General features: G+C 35.0%; 1 protein-coding gene across 1 annotated transcript in view; it reads right to left on the bottom strand.

Annotated features, from left to right (window-relative positions):
* Positions 1-24,622, bottom strand: part of LOC140062309 (BDNF/NT-3 growth factors receptor-like) — a 55,170-nt gene that overhangs the window by 15,145 nt on the left and 15,403 nt on the right. The window contains exons 2-4 of the mRNA XM_072108466.1: positions 5,658-5,732; positions 4,082-4,153; positions 2,848-2,919 (exon numbers count right to left, since the gene is read on the bottom strand). Of these exons, the coding sequence (XP_071964567.1) occupies positions 2,848-2,919; positions 4,082-4,153; positions 5,658-5,732 (219 nt within the window). The remainder of the gene's footprint in view (positions 1-2,847; positions 2,920-4,081; positions 4,154-5,657; positions 5,733-24,622) is intronic.

Below are 24,622 nucleotides of genomic sequence, written 5' to 3'. Positions count from 1 at the left end.
CCGAGCTTTCCTATAATTGTATATGTAATTAGGGAAGTATGGTTGCATTTGGGACAGATTAGATAGTGTAACGCATACATTTGTAATGAAGTTCACACTTAAGGTGGAGTCACAGGTCAATCTCCTATTAACCCAGACCTATATTTTCCTTTCAAAGGTGAGCCAGATTACATTTCAAAATACACAAAATTAATGTTTCTAGCGACAATTTTACACAATTACTGAGATCAAAGGTCTTAGAACAAATCCACAGCTAACAAAAGTAGTTTAGACTGGGAAATAAAATGACATGTTGAATTTACACTAAAAGCGGATGAAATGTTAACAGTAGGCTACTTGGGCATTTAACACAACGTGTAAACGGTCCCTTGTGGCTATGGCACGCTTAAACTCTCAACATACGCGTCGTGTATACGTTGGGATAAACGTAACAGTAAAAGACACCCATTTGGCCAATAGAATCGTCCTTAGTACTGTGATAAAGTATAGAAGTAAAGTCTTTAAGAAATGTCTTTTTTAAATGCTACTGTATGCATAGATATACTGTATATTATTCAGAAAATTATAACCGGTCTTAAACATCAACATTAACAGTTTGCCATCTTCCTCCATACAAACGCTAAAGGTTTTGTGATGTCCCCAAATATGGTACTGATATGCCTAATATGGTAGTGATATGACATCATCATGTCCATATATGGGCACATCACATTTTTTGTCCCATAAAATTAGATAGTGTAGACAGAGCTTAACAATTTTTTAGAAAACAGTATTATAAATTAAGAATATTGACAGCGCCCTCATTGAATATTATTAGCAATAAGCCAAAGGAGTATCAAAGAAAAATATAGGGGACTTAACTTAAACAAAACAAATGATCTTACTAAATTGTTGCTTTATGATAATGGAAAATAATATTTGACTTTAAATGAGAAATTGTTGTATTTGGGTCAATGTATAGAAATAAATATAGGTCTACATGCTTGCCTAAGAAATAAGTAGGTTACACTATTTCATTGTTTGTTTCAGTCAAAACATCTACGGCACACACGATAAGTTTAGGTTCTAGACGACGATTTAATTAATATTCCTACCGACACAATTTTGGCATACATGGCGTGTCATAACTATATTTGAGTTTTTCGAGAAAAAAATAAGCCCACATTAGAGACGCAACACGCGTCCTCAAAGTTTGACCATGATTAGGCTAATAATTTAAACATACACTGAGCCGTCTAACTGGGGTTTCTCGCAGTCTGTCACTTCGGTATACCGCAGGCACATTCCGTGCTTAGAATTATGCCATCACACGCTCAAACTGCTAACATTGTTTAGCACATTGTTTTTCGATAATTTAGCGGAAAAGTGAAATATTTTCCTAAAAGGGTGCCGAGTCGTTAACGGTATATTTCACACTTTCATCTTTATTTGATAGAATAGGCCTAATTGTAGTATAATTAATTAGTTTAGTTCAATTGTTGCACTTCATTTCAGACTCAATTCAAACTCACGTTGTGAAAAAATAACTCCATCATGTTATACGTAGATTGTAATACAACCCCTAACTTTGGTTATTAAATGTACAAAAAAAGAAGATAATTCAAGACAATCTCAACACGATGATTTAATTATTGGATGTGATTAACGTACATACGTCAGTAATGTAATGATAGTCACAACATGTCAGCGTTTGGTGCTCCATGTCTTTGGGTCGAATGTTTATGACGCAACACGCATGCAAATTGCGTCGCGTCGCGAAGGTGGGCAGAGTACAGCAGGATACGACCTCTGTGAACGTCAAACGTGGTAATCAAAGAGTGTTCTGTAAACAGATTTATGAATTAAGACTCTGTCTACAAAACGTAGCATTATTAGATGTTTGTTCTAACAACGTCAATAAAACAATACGGTAACATACGGAATAACAAGACATAACAAGTGTATTATGAGGCCCAGTCAAGTGAACATGTGTTGATCGTGGTTTGATAATGAAGCATGATCAATCAGTAACTTAATGCTTGAGTTGCTCTTCGTAAAAAGTATAGTAATTACTGGGCCTAATAAGGGCCATTCAAATCTTATGGAAAAGTGTGTCCGCATTGGTGATGGACCAAAAATAACCTAACCATCTATATAACCTATCTTACTTCTTCAGAATATTGCCTTTACCACCAAAAGCTGTAAGCAAACCAATCCATGGCTTGATACTGTAAAATCGCAATTTCACACTTATGCGCGCTCAGATGCGTTCCACACGAACCGCTCTTTCCACCACGTGCACTTCAAATCCGTAGGAATGTTAGGATTCTGTCGAACGACAGATGCTGGAAGTTTCGTTCCTACTTTTGTAACGCAACGAAATAGCCAACGCAACGACGACGTGGGCTCAACGCAAGTAAGTTGGCCATTCACAAGCGACAGTTCGGATGATCCGTCGCGTCGTGACCAAGCTTTACGGTTGTAGTAAACGATAAACGATAAACTTTATTGAACAAACGCTTTTGTATCAGTGGCACACGTTCATTTACAATTTAAAATATAAAAACAAAAAGAAAAGTACCAATAATAAGCCAATTATACAAGTAAAATGAAATAGTAAAAAACTTCCGACATGGATTGGACTGAATTATGATTAATACTACGCACGTTAATTGTTGTGTTGAGCGCAGCCTAAAATTCTTCTGCCAGTCTATGGCTTCCATTCATATATCTCGTATTCTTAAGATAAGTATAACATAAAACTGTTTTCCACCACTAATGGCGTACTGTTTATAGTCAGTACAATACACTTTTTAATTTGAATTTGGAAAATATTTCTCGTTCATTAGAACAACAAGTGAAACTTACAATTTCTTCAGTTTGAACAAATACGCAAATGGTTGCCATGGTAAATATTGGAATCCATTTTGGTCTAGTTCTCTGTGGAGTGAAAACAAAAATCATAGTTACGTAGGGTGTTTCTGAGATACAGTATAAATATACGCATGCGCATAAACCAACGGTTTCGACGACGTTTCTGTTTTTGTTTTGAACAATTTGTTATAATTTATTTGTATAGGCCTAGTACGGTACGATGGATTAAAGTAGGCCTATAACGAATATATTTTCCATAGGCCTCTAACTTATTACGAGAAGTTGTTTTGGTTTCATATTTACGCATTTCATTTATATTTGAATAGTATTACAGTATTTGATTAATTCATCATTATACAGGTGACTTCCAGCCATTACCTATTACAAAACAAACTTTCCCATGCGATTGCGTGGCGGCAACAACATATCATTTTCGCGCTTCGCCCAATAAACTGAAAGTCATCGGTCTTCAACTAAACAAACACACCGGAGTTGTGATTTCATTTGTAAATATTCTAAATAGTTGACAAGACCTTAATTGAGGTGTGAATAATCAAACACTATAAACCTTATTTAATATCAATTATCATGGTAGGTGAACGCATCACATCGACTATAAATGAACAATTTATCACAGCAGCCCTTCGAATTTTCAGTTTTTCAAAATAGGTATTCCAAAGCTCATAGGAAAAAATCGTCTATAATTTAGGGATAACTCATTGTCAAACCTCGATTGGCGGTTTGTAATTTTATATAGAATAACAATAACTAAAGCTTCGTTCACACTAGGAAGTAACGCAAGGACGTAAGCGTAACGCAAGCGAGTTTACCAATGACAAACGACAGTTTAAGATCTACGTTTTGATTGGTAAAATGACATGCGTTAAGCTTGGTTCCCACTAGAACGTAACGCAAGGACGTAAACGCAACGCAAGCGTTTTAACCAATGACAAGCGAAGTTATAGACAGTTAGCAATCACAAGTGAATAAGCCATCGCTTGTGATTGGTCAATTCACATGCGTTGCGTTACGTCCTTGTGTTGCGTCGCTAGTGGGAACCACGCTTTACGCTTCTTACGTTCTTGCCTTGAGTCTCTAGTAGGAACCAAGTTCAACGCAAGCGGGTTGACCAATGACAAGCGACAGTTTACGAGGATTTATATAATATAATGTGTGCAATAACAAAAACAATATTAATATCAATTTAGTTTTACTGAAATGTACTTACATTGTGGTTAATTCCTTATTCCCTGCAAATGCATCATGTGCAATCTCTGATATGTTGTTTCCTCCAAGTTTTCTGTACATTGAAAAAAAAAATTTCATTATGAAATGATGTATTGTAGGCCGACATACATAACATAACTTAATGATATTGACGTGTATCGTAAAAATACCATCAAATTAATAATACTAATAATTCTGTTAAATTTATGTAAAACTATTGTTTAAGGTGTTAAAGAGCCGCTATCCAATCAAATTTTAAAAAATACCACGAAGGCCACAGTGGTCTAATGGTTATAAAACTATTGATTTGTTTTACTAATTTGTCAATTTCTAAATTAAAAGTTTGTAAATCTATACCTTTTTTTCATGTCTTTTTTTGTGGTTTTCATAATAGAATGTTATATTATTTTGGGATCGTCGTTTGGATGTAATTGAAATAAAGAAATATTTTAGATGCATAATCAATTTCAAACAAAATGTGTTCTTCTACGTCTAGAGGACCCCATTGGAAATAAGTCCCACATCGGAACTGTCATGGGCTATCCATCTCTTTTTTTTTCTTTTAATTGATATATATATATATACATTTTGTATGTTTTTAATGAGATGCAAATAAATCAAATCAAAACAGAAACAAGTAATATGTTTGAGTTTAAAGAAATAGAAGAAACTGATTTAATGGAATTACAAAAATGTTAAAATCTTACTGTGAATGTCTACATACAATACAAAACCTAAAAAGGCTTACATACATCAGTACTCGACCTGTCGTGCATCAGACACAAACATATTTCTTGGGGATGTTGGAGTTAATTAGTGCTTCTTAGAAGCAAATGAGCACGTTAATTAATTACATTGACGTTCGTAGTGCTTAAGTGATTATTTGAATCACTTGACATGTTGTTAATTGACTTGTTACAGCAAGAATTTTGATTTACTCCTAATTAGAACCAAAGGCTAAAGTTTAATTAATGTAACAAGCAACGACATATGCTAATGATTGAGTACAGATCAGAATAAATTGTTGTTATTTTGTAATGTATGTATTATCCGAAGGTATTTAAACAAATTGAATAGGTTTACAATTTGTTGGGTCTATTGATTGACTTATTGATTGAAATTATTTAGAAAATACATAACACATTCATTATTTCTAAGCTGATGACATTGAAAATGCATTTAAAGACGATTTCCCGGAATAACCAAGGATTGTTTTCAATGGGGGTTCTGTATGGTTATAGATTATTAGCAAAGAAATATAAATTCAGTCAAATCCACCACCGTAGGAAATGAATACTAAACCTCTGTCTACACTATAAAACTTTATGCGACAAAAAAATTATGATATGCCTATATGGACATGATGATGTCATAACACTATATTTTGGTATATCACTACCATATTTGGGCACATCACTCTTTTTTTGTCAAACTAGTTTGATAGTGTAGACAAAGCTTAACTATAATATATTATATCTATGGGTTTGAATTATTGAGAATATTGAATGGGATAAACCAAACCACTCCGAGAAAATATAGTAAAATTCGTTTACTTATCGTAAAACGCGTTTACTTACAATACTTGAAGACGAGGAAACGCTCTCAATGTCAAATTATCAATCCGGGTAATTGCTGTTTGTCTTTCAATTATTCTGAAAATCAAATGAGAGAAATATTAAGAAACAGATAAGCCTGAAATGGTTTTAAAAATGAACATTAGGCCTATAATGCACAGCAACGTAAGCTGAAAACCAACATGAAACACAAAGTACAATTTATAGCCTTTGGGGTATTTTTTTTTATGAAACAAATATTATTAATATTGAATAATTATTGGAGCAGTATATTACCTAGGTTACACATTATGTCTGATGTGTATTCTATTCCACGGTGTGGGTCATCAAAATGACATGGAACACAAGGGGGTGGGGGTGCGGAATTCTACCTCTCGTTAAATGCAATACAAAAGATAGAACATTAGGCTATAAAGTAATACTTTTACAAATATTTAGGCCCTATGACCTGCACCACCCCTCCCTCTAAAGGATGCATCACTCAAGACTAGTGTATGCGTCTCTATGCTTTGTTAAATCAAACTAATAAATAACTGATTACAAATCAAATCAAGTAATCTTCAAACCAGCGGTCACGATATAATTATGATTGCCTTTTATTCAATTTGATTGATGACGACTATTATTAACTCATTAAAATCGTAAGGTATGGCGGAATTGAAAAAAAGTTCACTACAACTATGCTTCCGTGACGCCAGGTACGCGAAAAAATCCCTGATCGTCTGACTGCTGTCGCTAAGCTCCAAATGACCAAATAGCGCAACGAACAAAGAGCATTTTATCTGTCACTAGCTTTCCGACGACATCTAAAACAAATCACAACATTTATATTGATATAATTTCTTCTATTATTGCTAGGCCTACAAATTTTGCAAAAAAAAATTCGTTTTGTCCAGAGTTCTAAAATTGGAACGACTCCTTTTCCCAAACTAGAGAGACCAAGTTTATGATAATTTTTCCCTTTTTTTTAATGAAAAAGCACCCCCTGTAAAATCCTGACTACGGACTTGACAAATCATTAACAGTTAATCACAATTATTTCATGGAATTTCAAGTTGGATTTTGCAATCTAGTCTGAAATTATATCACGTTAAAGTGATATAATTCGGTTAAGAGACAATAGTAATTGTCTCACATTGTTTATTGGTTGTTTTAACAGTTGAAATCACGAACGACGTTTCCTTAACAGATATCTTCCAAACCATTTACCTAAATTCACATCACACTATCACGTAAACGGTATTCTTTGACGCAACGTAATATAACCCCCGTAGCTTTCATGCATATTTGGATTTGGTTTGTCTAGAAAATTCAATCAGTAAGATTAATTTATAATTATTTAGTTCCAAAAATCGCTTAATTATGACATATCCACTGTACTTAGTTATAACATGGACCTAATTTATAGGTCCATGGTTATAATTCGATGTTTTAATGGTTATATTATTCGATTTGTTGTGTTTTCTTATGGAACGCCAAACCCGACAAATGTAAACTGTTGTTTCGTCAACTGAAAACAACATAATAACCATATAAAGAGGAAATCATCTTGTTTTCATTAGAGTTGATAATAATTAATGATACTCCTACAAACGGAACACTACCGTACTGTAAGATATCCTTCATAGAGAGGCGTGTGTGGGTAGCTTCTGAATGAACAACTAAAATTAGAACACGTAGGCTAGGCATGCGCAGTATATTGGTAATACGCACGCTCTACGGAAAATAAAATGTTGATAAAACGACATATGGACTAATCGTGGAGGAAAAATGGACTAAGGTACTATATATTCCGACCAACTGTAACGTCAAAAATTTCAAAATGTAACGCAAACTTATAATTATTTGGAAGCGGAAAAAGTATTATGCGCCAACGTGATATGTAATTTGTCCACAACAACCACAATAGAATTTGTGCACCTGCATTACGGTCTATAGGGTGTTATATTTTATGGGTATTTTGCTTTGATGTTACCGAGAAGATGGTAGCGGCAAACACACGATATAGCGCGTATGTAATATACATACTATATATATAAAACCCATACAATAACATACCACCTTATAGAAATGTAGACTAAACAATCTGGTTACATCTAGGAAAAGATTTCACGTTTCGCTTGATATCAAAGCCAGACATATACAGTAATCACGTAGATTATATCTCGGGCAGATGTCAATGTGTTTGATACGAAACTCAAATGATTACTCAAAATGAATGTATTAATAATTAGGTTCGATCGTTCATAATATTTGATATTATTAATTAAAGAATAATTACGGATTATCACCGTATCAAAATTGCAAGAAAATGGATGCCCTCGGTATGGTTATTATCAAAGAAAACAGATTACGGTATTTATACAAACATCATCAAAAAAGAGTGATGGAAAACGATATTAAGGCCAAGCATACAAAATGTAAACTCTTGTAAATAACCGTCGATAAAGGACTATTTAGATAGGTATGGGTGGAGGGGGCAGGGGGCGCGAAAGTTTCATTAGCCTTTTGACCAGACGTCACAATTAAAGTGAAACAGAGACCTGCTGTATGATAACCGGTGCTTTTTCTTTCCAATCGTACTTTAAACTTTGAATTCACTATATTCTCTGTTTTATAATTGCAGAACATTTTTCAAGTATAATTACTTGCCTTATTGCAGTTATCGTCCTGAATTCTTTTGCATATCCATATAAAACAGATAGTTATTGATTTCCAGGAAAAAGTCTCAAAAGCTCGAGTTATCTGCATCTTTAATATGGGCTGAAATATTAAATAGCACGCCCTCTGCATGCATTTTACTAAAGTTTTCGCTCAGTTTGAGCGCTGAGGTGGAAAATTATAAACTACGTGTTTCACACTCTCGCGGGGAACGAGCTCGCAACAACCCAGGGTAAACCCATGCAAGTTATTAGTACGGATTACCGGTACATATTAGAAGGAAAGTATTAAACAAAACAAATTAGCACCAGAGCTAAAACGCACTAACCATTAGCAAATTCCTGGCTGATTATAGTAGCGCGTTAATACAACATGAATGTGTCGAATGCAGACGATATATATCCACGAAATACATTATGTTGCACATTACAACTATTGCAATGAGGGAAAACATATCCAATGATTATCGTGGCGTTAATGAGCGTTAATGTAGCGATACATTCAACTTGTCGCGAGGAACACTCGGGAAGGCAAGAAACAGTGGATTTCAGAGTAAAATCCCGAGACCAATTAGCATTTGCTTGGAAGATGCTCACTGCATCTCCCACACGTGATCGCAACGCAATTACGTACGTAAGCGCATCACAAGCAATTTAATCAACCGCGACGGATCATCCAAACTGTCGCTGTCATTGGTCAACTAACTTTGCGTTGTTGCCTACGTTGTTGTTACGTCCTATAGTGGGAACAACGTTTTAGCGCGTGTTGGACAGTGTGTAGAAGACTCTGTTCGATAACTGTGGATTATTTGTGGTTCCCACACTTTTTCACTGATCTTACTGCCCTCTACGACTGTCTTTCAACCTCGTAATAGAGTGAAACTTAAATACCGTCCATTTCGAATGCTATCGATTTATTTCATCGGATCCAATAAAGTAGAATGTAGTTTTTCTCTGATAGCAAAAAAACGTTCCAAAATTAATGTTTAATCAGTGTATCTGTATCACCATCATCATCATGTGCAGAACTTCATTTGAGTATAATCGCACAATTGAAATCCCACCAAATAAATACCGTAGCTTACCACACCACCACATTTTATGTATTATAAAGCAAGGCATTAAGCCTAGTCTAAAGCGTGGTTCCCACTAGCGACGCAACGCAAGGACGTAACGCAACGCAAGTGAATTGACCAATGACAAGCGAAGTTATAGACCGTTAGCAATCACAAGCGAATAAGCCATCGTTTGTGATTGGTCAATTGTTTGTGTTGCGTCGCTAGTGGGAACCACGCTTTAGGCTATTTCAAAACGTTAAATCTCGGAACGCAGTTATAGATAAAAGAAGCTAACTAGCTTTCTCGTCTATTTTGGTATGGTACTTCAAACATACAATAATGGTATTTGTGTACACACACTTCCACCTAGTTAAAAGTGTTTTTAAAAACAGGGTTCATCGGAACGTATCGATTCTAAGAAATCGAGCGTGGGAAGATTATGAAGGCTACATGTAACATTAGCCTTATAACGTCATCAGTTCATTAATTGTCACTTAAAATCGCTAGATCATTATACCATTATAATATATGGATTATTTTCTATTCATGTTTTTACACAGATTAAGTTAATGTACTTTGGGATTGACCCTCGATTGCACAGGATGGCCGTTAAGATTGTAATTACACCAAGTTTGGAGTGATCTCTGTTTTTGCAGACGCATTAGACAAAAACGCGTTAAAGCTTGGTTCCCACACTAGAGGTGCAAGGACGTATAACAAGCGGGTTGACCAATGATAAGCGACAGTTATAATAATCCATCGCTTGTCATTAGTCAAATCACATGTTGCGTCACCTCTTTAAGCAACATAGCGCGATATTTGAACCTAGGCCGAAATCACGCGTCGCCATATTCACTTACCAAATTTTACAATCGGCCATAAAATATAACATATAAAATCATGATGTATAGTAACTAAAATTTAAAAATTGAGTAGAATATATAGATATATAACTACTTAGACTTGCTCCAAGTCTGTAGAGTTATTTAAAGCCTTTTCGATGTTTGCCTGAAATACAAGTTTACAAGCTCAAGAAGTATGAAACGCCATATGTGCAAAAATATTTATCTTTTTACTAATGTTACGTCAAAACTCCGTCTAGAACCCAGACTAATAACTACTGTGTGACTGTGTGAAATATATTTCCAAGACATTGTCTTTTTAAAGTAAATTATAAATAAGTAAAACTTGAATTTAATTAAATGAAATATTGGAATGACATACAATGACCATTGATTCACCATCTACTAAACAACTCACACTTTATCTAAATCACCCCGATTTGCGTAAATATTTATATATTTCGTCTTTAATGCGTCTTTAGCTGCTTACATAATATTCGGATCGATAAGATTTGTTCCACTTGAGCCAATCTATGTCTAACCAAAAGTGTTAATGTAATAATGCACGTAGAAAGTGTTAAAGACTCTAAATCCATATTTGTGAGTTTGTTTCAGAAGGAAATATCATGAAAGAACTCTGTGTAGTGAAACAAAGTCGTATGTATAGGCGTGGATCAAAGGGGGTCGACTCGTGACCCCACTATTTTTTTTAAATGTAATGCAAATGGGACATTAAACGTATACTTGTTTCAGAATCCTAAGTGACTTAAGTGAGATATTTCCCTTAAATATTAAGTATTTCACTTAACTAAATACATATTTAAGTATTTCCCTTAAATTGTATTCACTTAGAAAGGAGATTTTTTTAAATTTTAAGGGTAAGTGTCTCCCTTAGCCTAAGTGTAAATAGTGAATACGGCCATTGGATCCCCTGTATTACAAAGCAGGCTTAATTGACAAAAACACGATCTGAGTATGATTTGCGGTATGGCACGACAGGGCATATTTGGATCATCACATATATTCTAATATTCTACTCTTTAAAACAAATGAAGTCGTAAGCGTCTTACCAAAATGTATGCACGCTGATATTCCAATCTACTTCATATAAGGTCAACTAGTTAGTTTAAAATGCACGTCGGTAATTAGCTAAGAAATGATATGTGTTTGGTATTGGGTTTGATAATCAGTGTCTCGTGTTGGTGAAATATTGACAATTCAGATGTCTGTTTTGCTTGACGACTAATGGGAACTTGTCTTATTGCGTCCTTCAAAATACCTCTCGATTGCACAGCAGACGGTACAACAACAGAGCATGCGCATTACTTCCTATTAAGGCTCAAACATTATCACAGACATAAATGTATGTAAAATTATTCATGATAATTATATCAAACGGATAACCGACACTTATTTTATTCTTACTGAAATATAATGAATAATATTGGGTTGCCTGTATTTAACTTTATATTCACAACATCAGCCAATCATTGGGATATTAGACTCCCACTCTGAATTATGGAGATAATAATAATACTGTATATGTATTATATATCTCGTTACTATCACCATAGTGTATTATTAGTAATCTATGTTATTACATAAAACATACAGGACTGTATTTACATTATTAAAAAGTTGGGTATTTTCTAGTTATCTAGCGGCATTTATCATACAGAATAGGATTTATAAATAATAAATTTTCTTTTCTAAATCATTTCTTATTTTTTATTATGTGTATGTATTCATGTGAATAAAGTAATTTTAAAGTAATATTTATAATCATGTCGAAAGTTTTCATCAAAACCGCCCTCATCAAACTGCAATCCATTATGTATTGCATGTATCTATTGATTCTTGGTCTATCGCCCATAATAACCTTATTTGAGGTCATCTTGAACCGTTGGTCAAGCTCGGTAAATGTGGAATACGGTGGAAAACACGTATAGACCGATCAAAATGACCAAGTAACAAAGGGACAAATAGAAATACCAAAATCATTAAAATAAGGAAAACACTTATTGTCAGCGAAAATTGAGCGAAGACGTTTAGAATCTTCAGAAAATAAATTCTCGAATATTTAGGAACGCGAAAAAAAGAAATTGTCAAGAATGTAGTCCAAAAACAAAGGAAAATATAAAACGGTTTCCTGTAAAGCTCTGTCTACGCTATCAAACTTTATGTGACAAAAAAATATGATGTGCCCATGATGGACATGATGTCATATTACTACCATATTTGGGCATATCGCTACCATATTGGGCACATCACACTTTTTTTGTCAAACAAGTTTGATAGTGTAGACAGAGGTTTCACGATTATGCTCTGCGCAGGTTCCACCCTTCATTCTCCGCGTAAAGTTGTTACATTGGTTTCATTATTGAAATTGTAAGGGTCCCCTTACAAATTCAGACAGAACGAGAAATGCAATCGGTAATATTATCCAGAAAAGATGTATTTTCCCAACGGGCAACATGTCGAGTACTGTCATATCACTAATTTCATAACTGTTCCTCAATTGCGAAACCTAAGTATACCTGATGAACACTGTAAACTGCACAGCGTAAGCTTCGGGGTGGGAGACGTAATATGTTTTCCCGTGGTCGCCCAGCTACAACCGATTAGCGGCACTGTAACTCTGTACATACCATAGTGAAATATCGTGATACAGCATCACACATGTTTCTTATGCTTCTCCTATTTATCATAGACCATAAACTAAGCTTACATGATACGGACACCATACACAAGTATATACGTGATTTCCATATGATACGGATCTGGACAAATATTGATATTGGAAAAATGACTTCTGCAACGCAACGCTTCACTCAACGTTTTCATACAGAGATACCTTGTAAAACAATATATGGAAGAAAAATATAATTAGGGACCGATGAGATGCTAATAACCCTTGGGGTATAATTATTATTCCTGATGATTACAAATGTTAAAACCAAAATTTGTAGGTGTTGTTATTCGTCCGACCGCTGCAGTTTGCTTGAAATTAAAGAACAAATTTAGCAGAATAACTACGGCACTGTACTACACGTTTGTGTTCTTATACCCCTTTGGTACACCCAATAACCTAAGAAATGTCTTCGTCGCCCCCCCCCCCACACCCCTTCAGGTGAAATCCCAGCTATTAAGAGGTACGGTACTTTCCCGTGGGGGGGAAATAATGTTTCAACATGGCCAACCCATATTCAGTGGACACCATTATTTATAGAGGAAACCGTGTTAGTTTCTATGTCCCTTTATTGGGGTAGTACTGTACTGTAAAACAATTTATGTTTTGTTTTCCAAAAAAACACTGGTGAAATTTCATAGATTTGGAATGGAAATTATGCATAGCACAACGATTCTCGACAAACTAACCTCTGCTCACGTTCATAAATTTCATTGAAATTGAGAACAATCATAATTATAAATATAATGACAATCGTTTTTGGTCATAATAGTGGACAATAGATTATTAAATATCCATAATATCTTGATAATGTATGGAAGACAGGCAGATAAATTACCTATACAATTTGAACTATTCACCGTAAATGGACGACAGAGACGATATTCATTCATAAGAAATTGGCTCAACTCACAACATGATTCGTTACCGTATTAACATTGAAATACTAAATGTAATTATGGGCTTAGATGCTTAATGAAATTTCTAGTCAATGTAGCTTGGCGCTAGCATAGCATCCTCAGCCAAAGCCATGATTCAATCGATTTTCACAGGCTTCGGGAAGCTTGACATTGTATGTGAAGGTACGAGAGGATACGGGCTGACTTATCCGATACCTGTTATCAGTTTGAAGCCCTGAAATTACATCAGACTACGGAAAGCAAATCAAAGAAACATTAAGACTGCTTGGTTCCCATTTGGACGCAAAGCATCATCCAAACTGTCGTATGTGATTGGTCAACTCACTTGCGCTGCGCTACGCCATTGCGTAGCGTCTGGAAACCAAGCTTAATGCGTGGTTTCCACTAGAGACGCAACACAACAACGTAACGATGTTTTATCTAAGTTTAAATTGGAAATAATTTGCCATAATTAGGGGCCAGCATAAAAAATGGAATGTAGTCTAAGATGGGAATTGCAGGGTGAGCGTTTCTGGAGTCTAAATAGGTAGTCATATTTGGACGTTTCGGTACTTAGACAAGGACATAATGTTTCGAATTTAGTGATAAAGACTCCCCATGCGATATTAACATAAGAAAGATATGGTAACATTAAAGTGCTATAAAGTATTAAAAGAATTCGAGGTGGTAAATGATATTTTAGTTTGTTCATCATTCCTAAATTCCGAGAAATTATATTAGATACACGATTAATATGAGGTTTCCAGTTTAAGTTAGAATCTATGGTAATGTCTAAGAATTTGGTTTCAGTGACGCATGGAAGTTTGGAATCAGCCATTGAAACGCATAGCAGCGATGGGCAACGGTATGTAAATCTTTACAAGCGATTAATCTTTTCCTTGAATTGGTTAAATTACCAGGCCCTAATTAAACTATCTAATAATAAAGTGCGCTTTGAAGAAAATAAAATAAAAATATAGACGTTTACGTTTTTGACCGTTCCATTAAAATAAAATCGGCCCACTGTGATGCGTGGTAGCGCTGCATACAGTGGAATGCGTTTCACACAGAGAATCACTTACCTTAATTACTGTACGTTTTTGTTGCAACATAAATAATATAAGGATTGAGTCGGATCTCGACGTCTCTTTACGACATCAAATAGGCCTATTATGCATTCTTCTCTTTATTTATTCAGTACCCGATTAAGAGGGTTTTACCAAAATTTGCACAACCATAATTTAGCCTATACTCGCGGTCAACCAATTGAATGGAACGGTTGCACACGGATAACACACACGCATAACACACACGCATCATTGTCTCTGTTCCCACGTGAAACGCAACGCAAGGGCGTAAGCGCGCCGGAAGTATCACGACGGGATGGATATATAACAAGAAATATTTCTTACAAAAAACGCCGCGTAACTTTTTGACTGGACAGTTGTAAGAACAGTCTTCATTAATTTAATATAATAGGTCGGCCAATCAAAACGCAAGTGAACAATTGGGACTTTACTTGTGATTTATGTCATTGGCCTGTCAGCACAGTCGTTTCTTTCTAGAATTAAACGCACAAACTTGTATTGGGAATAATTTATGTTTATGTGGTTATTACTATCGCATTTAGGTATTGATAATAATAATAATATGGCTTTTGAATATAAAATTACTGTCTGTAGAATAACATTTATACATTTTCGGTTCGCGATGAAAAGTTATATGAATGGATTTGTAATAGGTATTTATAATAATAGTAGGCCTATATGGGTTGTATTATTGCTAAGCTATCACCAAATCGCGTTATACCATTATTTCTCAGGGTTTGTTGCACCATTGATCAATACCAAACGCTTATCGGTATTATAGTTTTTAATGAATCATTACATTAATAAAAATACCCAATTAAATCAATCGCGTCAGTCCAATTCCGACTTATGTTTCGATCACATAGTTCTGTGTCTACACTGTCCCAACTAGTTTAACAAAAAAAGTGTGATGTGCCCAAATATGGTAGTGATATGCCCGAATATCGTAGTGGACATCGGGGGGACATCGTCATGTCTATATAATAATTATGGGCACATCATATTTAGTTTGATAGTATAGACAGAGCTTAAGGATTATATTTAAAAAATGTTTTCTTACATTTTGAAAAAAAGTATTTTATTTGTTGATAAGCCCAATTGTGCAGTCTTATTTTACATTTTGAACGAAAGTATTTATTTGTTGATAAGCCCACTTTTGCAGTCTTATTTTATATTTTAAACGAAAGTATTTATTTGTTGATAAGCCGAATTTCCAGTTTAATAATAATGACCCCTTCCACAGTGCTTATACCATATAAATTTTACATGATATTGACCGTGGGTTCTTTACGCCTCTGATGCATTTGTTTTTATTGTACCTTTTTAATAAATTATTATATGTTTAGGCCTAACCACACCCAATTTAATGAAATGGTCAGATTCCGATTTCAATTGAACGAAAGCAGTACTGTATTTATTATTCATTGATAAGCCAAGGGTCCCATGGCGTTAGCCGATATCTTGAGCATTTGACTCATGTGTCAACCTGTAACACAAATCATTCGTCAAAATCTAAAGAAAGGACCTCACACGTCTTTTTTGTGAGTGATACACTATGGATATGCCCACGGAAATAATATGTGGACATTGCAAACAATCATAGGCCTACAGTAACAAACATAACATGGCTAATAAGCATAACATTCAGACTTGTTTGTTTTCTAGTGGATTTTTATTTACTTTAGCATGTAGAATAAAACTAGTAACAGTGGCTATATTAATAATTATTATACTGATTATCCTTGATGATATCGCGTCTAATAATAAATTATTTTGTTGTTGATAAGCCCAATTTTTCAGCCTTGATTTTACATTTTGAACGAAAGTATTTATTTGTTGATAAGCCCAATTTTGCAGTCTTAATAATGACCCTTCCACAGTGCATTTTACAAGATATTGATCGAGGGTTTTTACGCCTCTATAGCCACTGATCAATACCACAATTAATGTACTTTTTTAAATGAATATTGAAATGTTTCAACATACCCAATTAAAAAAAACGGTCCGTTTTCGAGTTCAATCTTTTGATTAGAGAGGTTGGAGTTTCATTTTGAACGAAAGTATTTAATTGATTGATAAACCAAATTTCTAGTCCTAATGATTTGAGATTCAACGGGTTTTGCTTTCAATTGTATAATAATATAATTATATATATATATATAAATATAATATTAAGTATAATTATGAATTCACCAACACTTTCAGGCCCAATAACAATGATCCCGGGCCCGAGTTTTTGTAGACCGGACTTCCATGCACAGCCACATGTTAAGGAATATGAATCAGTGGTGGCGCCAGCGGGGGGGCTACGGGGGCTCTAGCCCCCTCGTCGGGGAGCCTAGCCCCCCCCCCCCCGTCGGGGAACACGGGTACTTTTTGTCGGGGAATATAATATACAGTAAAAAACGTTCGCGTTCACTTCATACAGCTTCAGCGCCTAGAAAACCACGACGTTCCATTGACCGTGAGAGTACGTCAGAGGGCTATTATGCACTTTTATGCATTCATTATTGCCAGCGATCTAACTTACTACTAAACATTAGCTAGGTACGCACTTGTCTGGCGGTATCCCTTTGTACGAATCGTTCAACGTTGGGTTGAGACGCGTGATATCAAGTTCCATCCAGGGACCAAAATGTGTAATGTAGTTATTTTCCAGGCGAAGTTTACCGACGGTTAACGAAGGGAACACGGGTACTTTTTGTCGGGGAATATAATATACAGTAAAAAGCGTTCGCGTTCACTTCGTAGCTAGCTTCAGCGCCTAGAAAACCGCGACGTTTCATTGACCGTGAGAGTACGTCAGAGTGATATTATGCACTTTATATGCATTCATTATTGCCAGCGATCTAACTTACTACTAAACAATAGCTAGGTACGCACTTGTCTGGCGGTATCCCTTTGTACGAATCGTTCAACGTTGGGTCGAGACGCGTGATATCATGTTCCATCAGGGGACCAAAATGTGTACTGTAGTTATTTTCCAGGCGAAGTTTACCGACGGTTACGTCGTGTACTGTGTCGACGTACGCTACACTACAGCAAAAACGAATTAAGTTAATTGTTCGTATGTTCACCAATTTTTTAATTTACAAGTAACCTTCTGTACCGTGGGGCACCTAAAATAAATTTTTCATCCATTACTAAACAAAAAAAACGTGCCATTTTCGCTTAGCCAACATCTTATTATAGCTAAGTTATTACATTTTCAATGTCCTGTATGTCATGAATTTCTCACCACTCGGAAGTCCAGATGGTACGCACGCATACACTTGGGAGGAATAAACTTATTTCCCCGACTGAAAAATGTCTACTTGCGTTTTTTAAGCCTCTAGGCCTGATGTTTCCAAAGTATAAAATGCAATTTTTTGAAGACCTGCAGTTTTAAACATTTTCTTAGCTCAGCCCCAACAATAAATAAAATCATATTTCGAAGTACAAGAAGTGCATTTTCCGGGACCTAACATCTCTATTTTTTTTTTCTACATTTCTTAGCTCAGTCACAACCTTGATAGGGACTTATATATTTTGTTTCATGTTTTGAAGTATAAGTCCAATTTCCGGGACCTCCAACTCTATTTTTCTAAATTTTCTTTGAACTTTTATTTTTTAAATTGAAAAATATGGATTGAAACAGTCATCGCGCATCGTTTTTTTGCACGCAGTATTTTATTTATGCATTATAAAAAATGGAAAAAATGGCTACCCTAAATCTGATTAAAATTACCTCAAATGACGCTAGAACGCGTTGCTTCCGGGGGCTTCGCCCCCTGGACCCCCACCGGGGGCCCTTGGCGGCCCCCTGGCCTCCAGCCTAGTGATGCTCGCTTCGCTCGCATAGCCCCCTCGTCGGGGAATGTAGCCCCCGCGTCGGGAAGATCCTGGCGCCACCCCTGATATGAATCTCTTTATGATTTTAATATGGTTCGAAATGATATTACACAACAACGATTAGACAGCAACTGTGCAAGAGTCCAACTAATAAAATCGGAATGATCAATTAATTGAACATTTACAGCATAAGGCCCATACACTAGGACGATAACGATCGACGATAAAAAGACAAATGTGCATTTTTAATACATAAACCAAAAGAAATATAAACAATTCCTTTGATGAAAATTATATTTTCACACGTCCAATCAAATGACTAGTGAATGATTAGTAAGACCAATAATATCGTGACAATACAGCGATTTTATTGTTTTTATTTATCATGACGTCATTTGATTGGAATTTGAAAAACATTATTATTTTTTATCAAAGACAGCATAAATGATTATCCTATAGGTCTAGAACGAAAACCTTTCTAATTTCTTTTGGTTTATGTAAAAAAAATGCATGCTATATATTTATCGTCCGTCGTTATCGTCATAGTGTAATTGGGCCTTTATACAAAAAGAAATAAAATGATTACGAAGTTACATGTCATTTTCACCTATCACCAAAAAACTAACCTTTTCAACACTAATTAATTGTTACGAAGCCAATTTATATTATATATTTCATTAAAACTGAACTTTACGGTAAATGAAGAGTAAGTATCAGTTAATATGAATAATATAACTAGTAGGTCTATGAACTTGCGTCCAGACACAGAACTGTGACATTACTATCATAAATGTTGAAACCACTTATAAAACCCTTTTTTAAAGAAAATATAATTGTGTTAGGAGAAGGCTAATACACAAATAGATAATGTACAAACCTTTTTCTGGATTAATTAATGGAGCAGGCGTTCCTATACTAATAATCTGCTGCTGCTACCTAGACTGATTGTTCACCTTCTGACGATAATTGATTGGGCCCTCCACGGCATCTGATAACCAAACAAAATTTACCAGGACTGTTTCAATGATTTAATATCTGACGGCGTATTATTATAACATTTGGCCTAGATTGACAGTCAAAAGAAAGTCATTGTAAATACCTCCCTTTATATTGACAGAGCCAAAATAAAGTTTTGACCATTATCGAATGATTGTTTGACAGTGACTTATTATAATACCGGCCTGGTTGACAGCAAAAACGAAGTTATTATTTATTGAACAAGATTTTACAGATTTCCGTCTACATCTCAATAATACTGTATTATCAGCAAAGGCTTTCATATAGACTCTCTTCTCCCAGACGTTTTTTGGGTCCAGCAGCTACCTATAAATTATAGTCGAGTTTCCAAATTCACAAAACTGTCAGCCTTAGATACTAAAGCTACCGCTATGAAACAGCTTATTAATGAATGTGTCCTCCTGGGACATAGCTGGCTAGAGCCGCGGCGCGAAAACTGTTGCTTGGTGGATTCACTTACGTCTACGCCCTTCTCGCGTTGCGTAGGATGTTGGAACCAATAAGACTCGTGTTCGCAATTTGATACCCACATTATATAGTGCCTCGATGGAATCAGAATAGCTTATAAACTTGACTCTCTCATCAGGATGATAGCGTAAGTAGCTCGGTCACCCAAGGGGCTTTAACCAAAAGGACGAATTTGAAGTCTCCCTCTCACGCAAATTCCAACAGATAGGTTTTTCACACGTAGTACTGTCCCAGTAAGCGGGTATGTACGAAACGGCTGTATCAAGTCAGGTATACGATGATAGATACGGTACCATCAAGGGGAATGGAAACATCACTGGGCCTTAACTAATCTATGACACTAATTAAACGTCACGTGAGTGATCCGACTAATTAAGCATAATCCGCGTACCAATATCCTAGGAAGAGTTATTGAAGGTGAATAACCGTTGATATAAGAAATTAAAGACTTAAAATGTGTCTTTGTTCTTGTTACCATTTCGCTATGTGCCATATGTTTCAAAGTTCAGTGCTAAACTATATGAATATTTTTATGTTCGTATATATAAACACCACAGGCACAGAATAAATTCTAAACCGTCAGTTGATATACTGAAATTGTATTAATTAATTAATTTGAAACGATAAAGATGAGGAAATCCGTGAGAATAAAAAAAAGTCGCCCAACCGATTCGAACCAGGAACCTTATAGTTTGTATATTCATATATATGTTTTATATAATACTAGTTAGCAATGCACAATAATGGATTTGAATTCTATATGATAAAGGTAATATGGAAAGGTTATTGGGATGACTTTTAGATAATGATGATAACGTCATTTTGATTTTTATCGAAATAAAATTTTGTAAACGTCTGATTTAAAAAAAAAATAATTTAGCTGGATAATGATATGCAGAAATGATTATTTCTTTATCAATACAACATTGACATCATGATGATTGAAAGGGAAATTCAAAGTGATCTTAATGCGGAATAATCTACTTTAGGCCTAGTTGGCAGTAATCAATGATTAATGTGTATGATAATGATAAATATACATTATTATCATTTTGAATATGTCGTTGTATTGTATCGCCATACAAGACCCGACTTGGTACATTTGACCATATTATGACTGATATCTGTGTTTCACGTGTCGTCGCGGTGTCATGACCGGGCGCCGGTGTCGAAGACCCAACCTTCCATGATAAAGGCATCACATGGTATACTCTATTACTACCGGAGTATGTATGATACTGGGCAAATATTGTCATGTGGAGATACAGCATTGAGAATCATAGTGTTTCGGAAAATCAAAGTTGACTATGGGACAGTAGTCAATGGGACATCGGTGGACTAACAGAATTCATTTTGGCGATGCGATCAGTATTATGGACATGTCATTCCAAATGTCACTATTTTGTTATCGTAGGCCTCTGAAAGAAACCTAGGTTAACAGTAATTGAAATCATTCATCGCGTAGCTAGAGACGAGAAAAGCAAACACACTACTTAGAAAAATCAATACCGTCATTGCATTCCATAAGAGAAATTCAGCTTTCTGGCCTAGAAGCAATACATATGTGATGAGCACATCGGAGAGGTCAATGCATACTTCCATAGTTCAATACAGCAAGGTTAATATAAATTAATATTATATACAGTAGTTTAATTATAACTATATAATATATCACGAAACAAGATACTAGTAGAAACAATGTGTTTAACATACACGAAACGTCACTGAGTTTTAAACTATAATGTACAGGTGTACTATTATGTTTCAATTTTAAAAGCAAACAAGGAAACTCAAAACCACTCTCAGTAATATTATGTTGATGAAAATAAATCGTGAAACGGTATAAATGAGGAAATCTGCTAGACTGACAAAAAGTCGCCACAAAAAAAAAACCACTCCAACTCAGATACGTCTCTTGCTCGTTCGGACATTTGATCTATTTGAAGCTTTCAAATGAAAATGTGATGTGCCCATATATGGACATGATGATGTCATATCACTACCATATTTGGGCATACCACTACCATATTTGGGCAAATAACTATCATACTTGGACATATCAGACATTTTTTGTCAAACTATAGTTTGATGGTGTAGACAGAGCTATAGAACCAGTTGAAAAAGAATTATAAAATATTAATTACCAATAGGCCTATTAATTAATCCACCTCATCAAACCTAATATTCTCACTATATTCCTATTTTGGTCACGTTTTCAAGTATTTAGGTGGTAATGTAGACCCAGAATCTACTATGTCGTTCATTTTACGACTAAAAATACGACGTAAATTTTAAAATTATTTAAGAAATTTATATTAATTATTAATCCTTATAATCTGTAATACGTAATTTTATATAAACTTTTTAGGAAACATATTAAAAATCAAATCAAAGTCAATACGAATCAGTAAAATTGTTGCTCATGATACGACCTTTGTAGATATCATTCAGCCACATATATATCAACAGTACATCATATTTCTACTGTGTTACGTGTAATTTATCCCATTCTTATGTAACTATGTATTCATAATGAAGATAGACCGAAGAAACTAATATAGCCCGCAATTTGACAATATGTTGATGATGTCTTATATCAGAAGCTCGTTCCATTGCTGCTTATCTGTACATTATATTTTTAATCAGAATTACTAGTATTGCTTTATAATGAATACCATCGCGTGTAGTAACTTAAACCCCATTATCATAAAGTCTCGTGACAACGGTATTAATTATATAAAATAACACGAAGCCTTATAACATCCATCTCACGAATCGGAAATGAATTTCTCGTACCTGGTAATTCTCCCCCAAGCAAGGTGAAAATAACTGACTCGGTGATGACACGACGTAAGATCACGTGACGATTGGGGGAAAACAGGGAAAAAACGTCCACAACAATAGCAATTATAGACTAGATAGCAAAGTGACTGATTTATTGTTAAAATATGTGAAATTAAGGAGCGACATCTATGCTAATATTGTAAAACCTTGAGTCTGTTTGTCGCAGTCTTTGAACGACGCGCGATATAATGACAATTTTACGCATTTTATCGTCAGGATCTTATAATTTTATTTAGCCGCTTAGGCGGTTTTTAAAGAGAAACACAATGAGTCAGCATAATAACAATGTCTTCAAGAGAGATAACAAAATAAGGTTTCTTTTAATTTCATTATTATTATAAAATAATAAAATAGTGAGTTATATTATAAGCAGTACGTCGTGGCGAGAGGTGATGGCGAATGACGACGTATAAAGGTATCGTAGTTAGCCAGATAAAAATAATAATAATAATTATTAGGCCTAGTTATACGATATCGTAACATCATTCAACAATATCATTATTTTTCTTTTAAACGTCTGCTTTCGGTTTTTAACCAAAACATAAACTGTTTTTCTCTTAATTTAAACACCATCTTTAAACTAATTACAACATTAAATTACAATGTTGTTTATGTTAATTCCTTTTTCCAAAAATGGCGCCAGACAATATATTCAAAAATATGAATGTGTTGCAGGTTTCACCATCACGTCTGTCGTCACCGACAACTCTATAGGGACCGATATTCGGTTGTTTTAACATTATTTTCGACACGCAATTACGTACAATGGCGTGTAATTACGCGCAATGACAATTGGGAGAATTCACCAGTATGTCACACGATAAGAAATACTTTAAGCACGCGTTCAAAAGTTGATATTTAATGGTACGGTACATCATTTGTACGTGCAAGCCAGATTTATAATGTATATGCTAATCACTAAGAACAAAACAGGAAAGACAAGAATCTCGTAATATTGTATGTCTTCCTTCATAAAGTATTTGCGAGTAAATCGGTGCGATACATCTTCGGTTTTAGATGTATGTTTACAAGTACACTGAAGTATGGCCTTTATTTAATCCATACTTGTAATAATAATAATTGTGTTTTTTGACAAATGTGCGCAGGTGCGAAATGTAAATATAAGCACGTTTTTATTTGATGTCTAATTTATAGAGAAATAAAAGTGTATTGCGCTTGTTTACTACCGGTAATATATTTCTAATGTCAAAAGTTTATCATAATTAACCATAGGCCGTTTGAGGTCCTTAATAGGGAGCTTTTGATTTTCGATGATCAAGCTAGACCAGGTCAGTCGCCTGAACCTATAAACCATTAAACCTGTCGAGTTGGGGGGAGCGAGGATACACGTCCCAATATCTCCGCATGCGCATAGTGAATAATATATAGACGTAGTTTGGTCGTCGGTCCTACGCTGGTTATTAGGCCTGCGCTGCGCCAGCGCTGTTTAGTTATTTCAGAATGAACGCATTGTTTACACGTCATCATCATCACAGAGTGCCTAAATGCCAATAACATTTTTCATTATACTTTTATTGAAAGTGTACATCCATGACCTTTATACAGTACTAT

This window comes from Antedon mediterranea, chromosome 11, assembly GCF_964355755.1.
Source record: "Antedon mediterranea chromosome 11, ecAntMedi1.1, whole genome shotgun sequence".
Taxonomy (NCBI): Eukaryota; Metazoa; Echinodermata; class Crinoidea; order Comatulida; family Antedonidae; genus Antedon; species Antedon mediterranea.
Note: the sequence above shows the minus strand (reverse complement) of the source record. Positions and strands in the feature narration are given on the sequence as shown.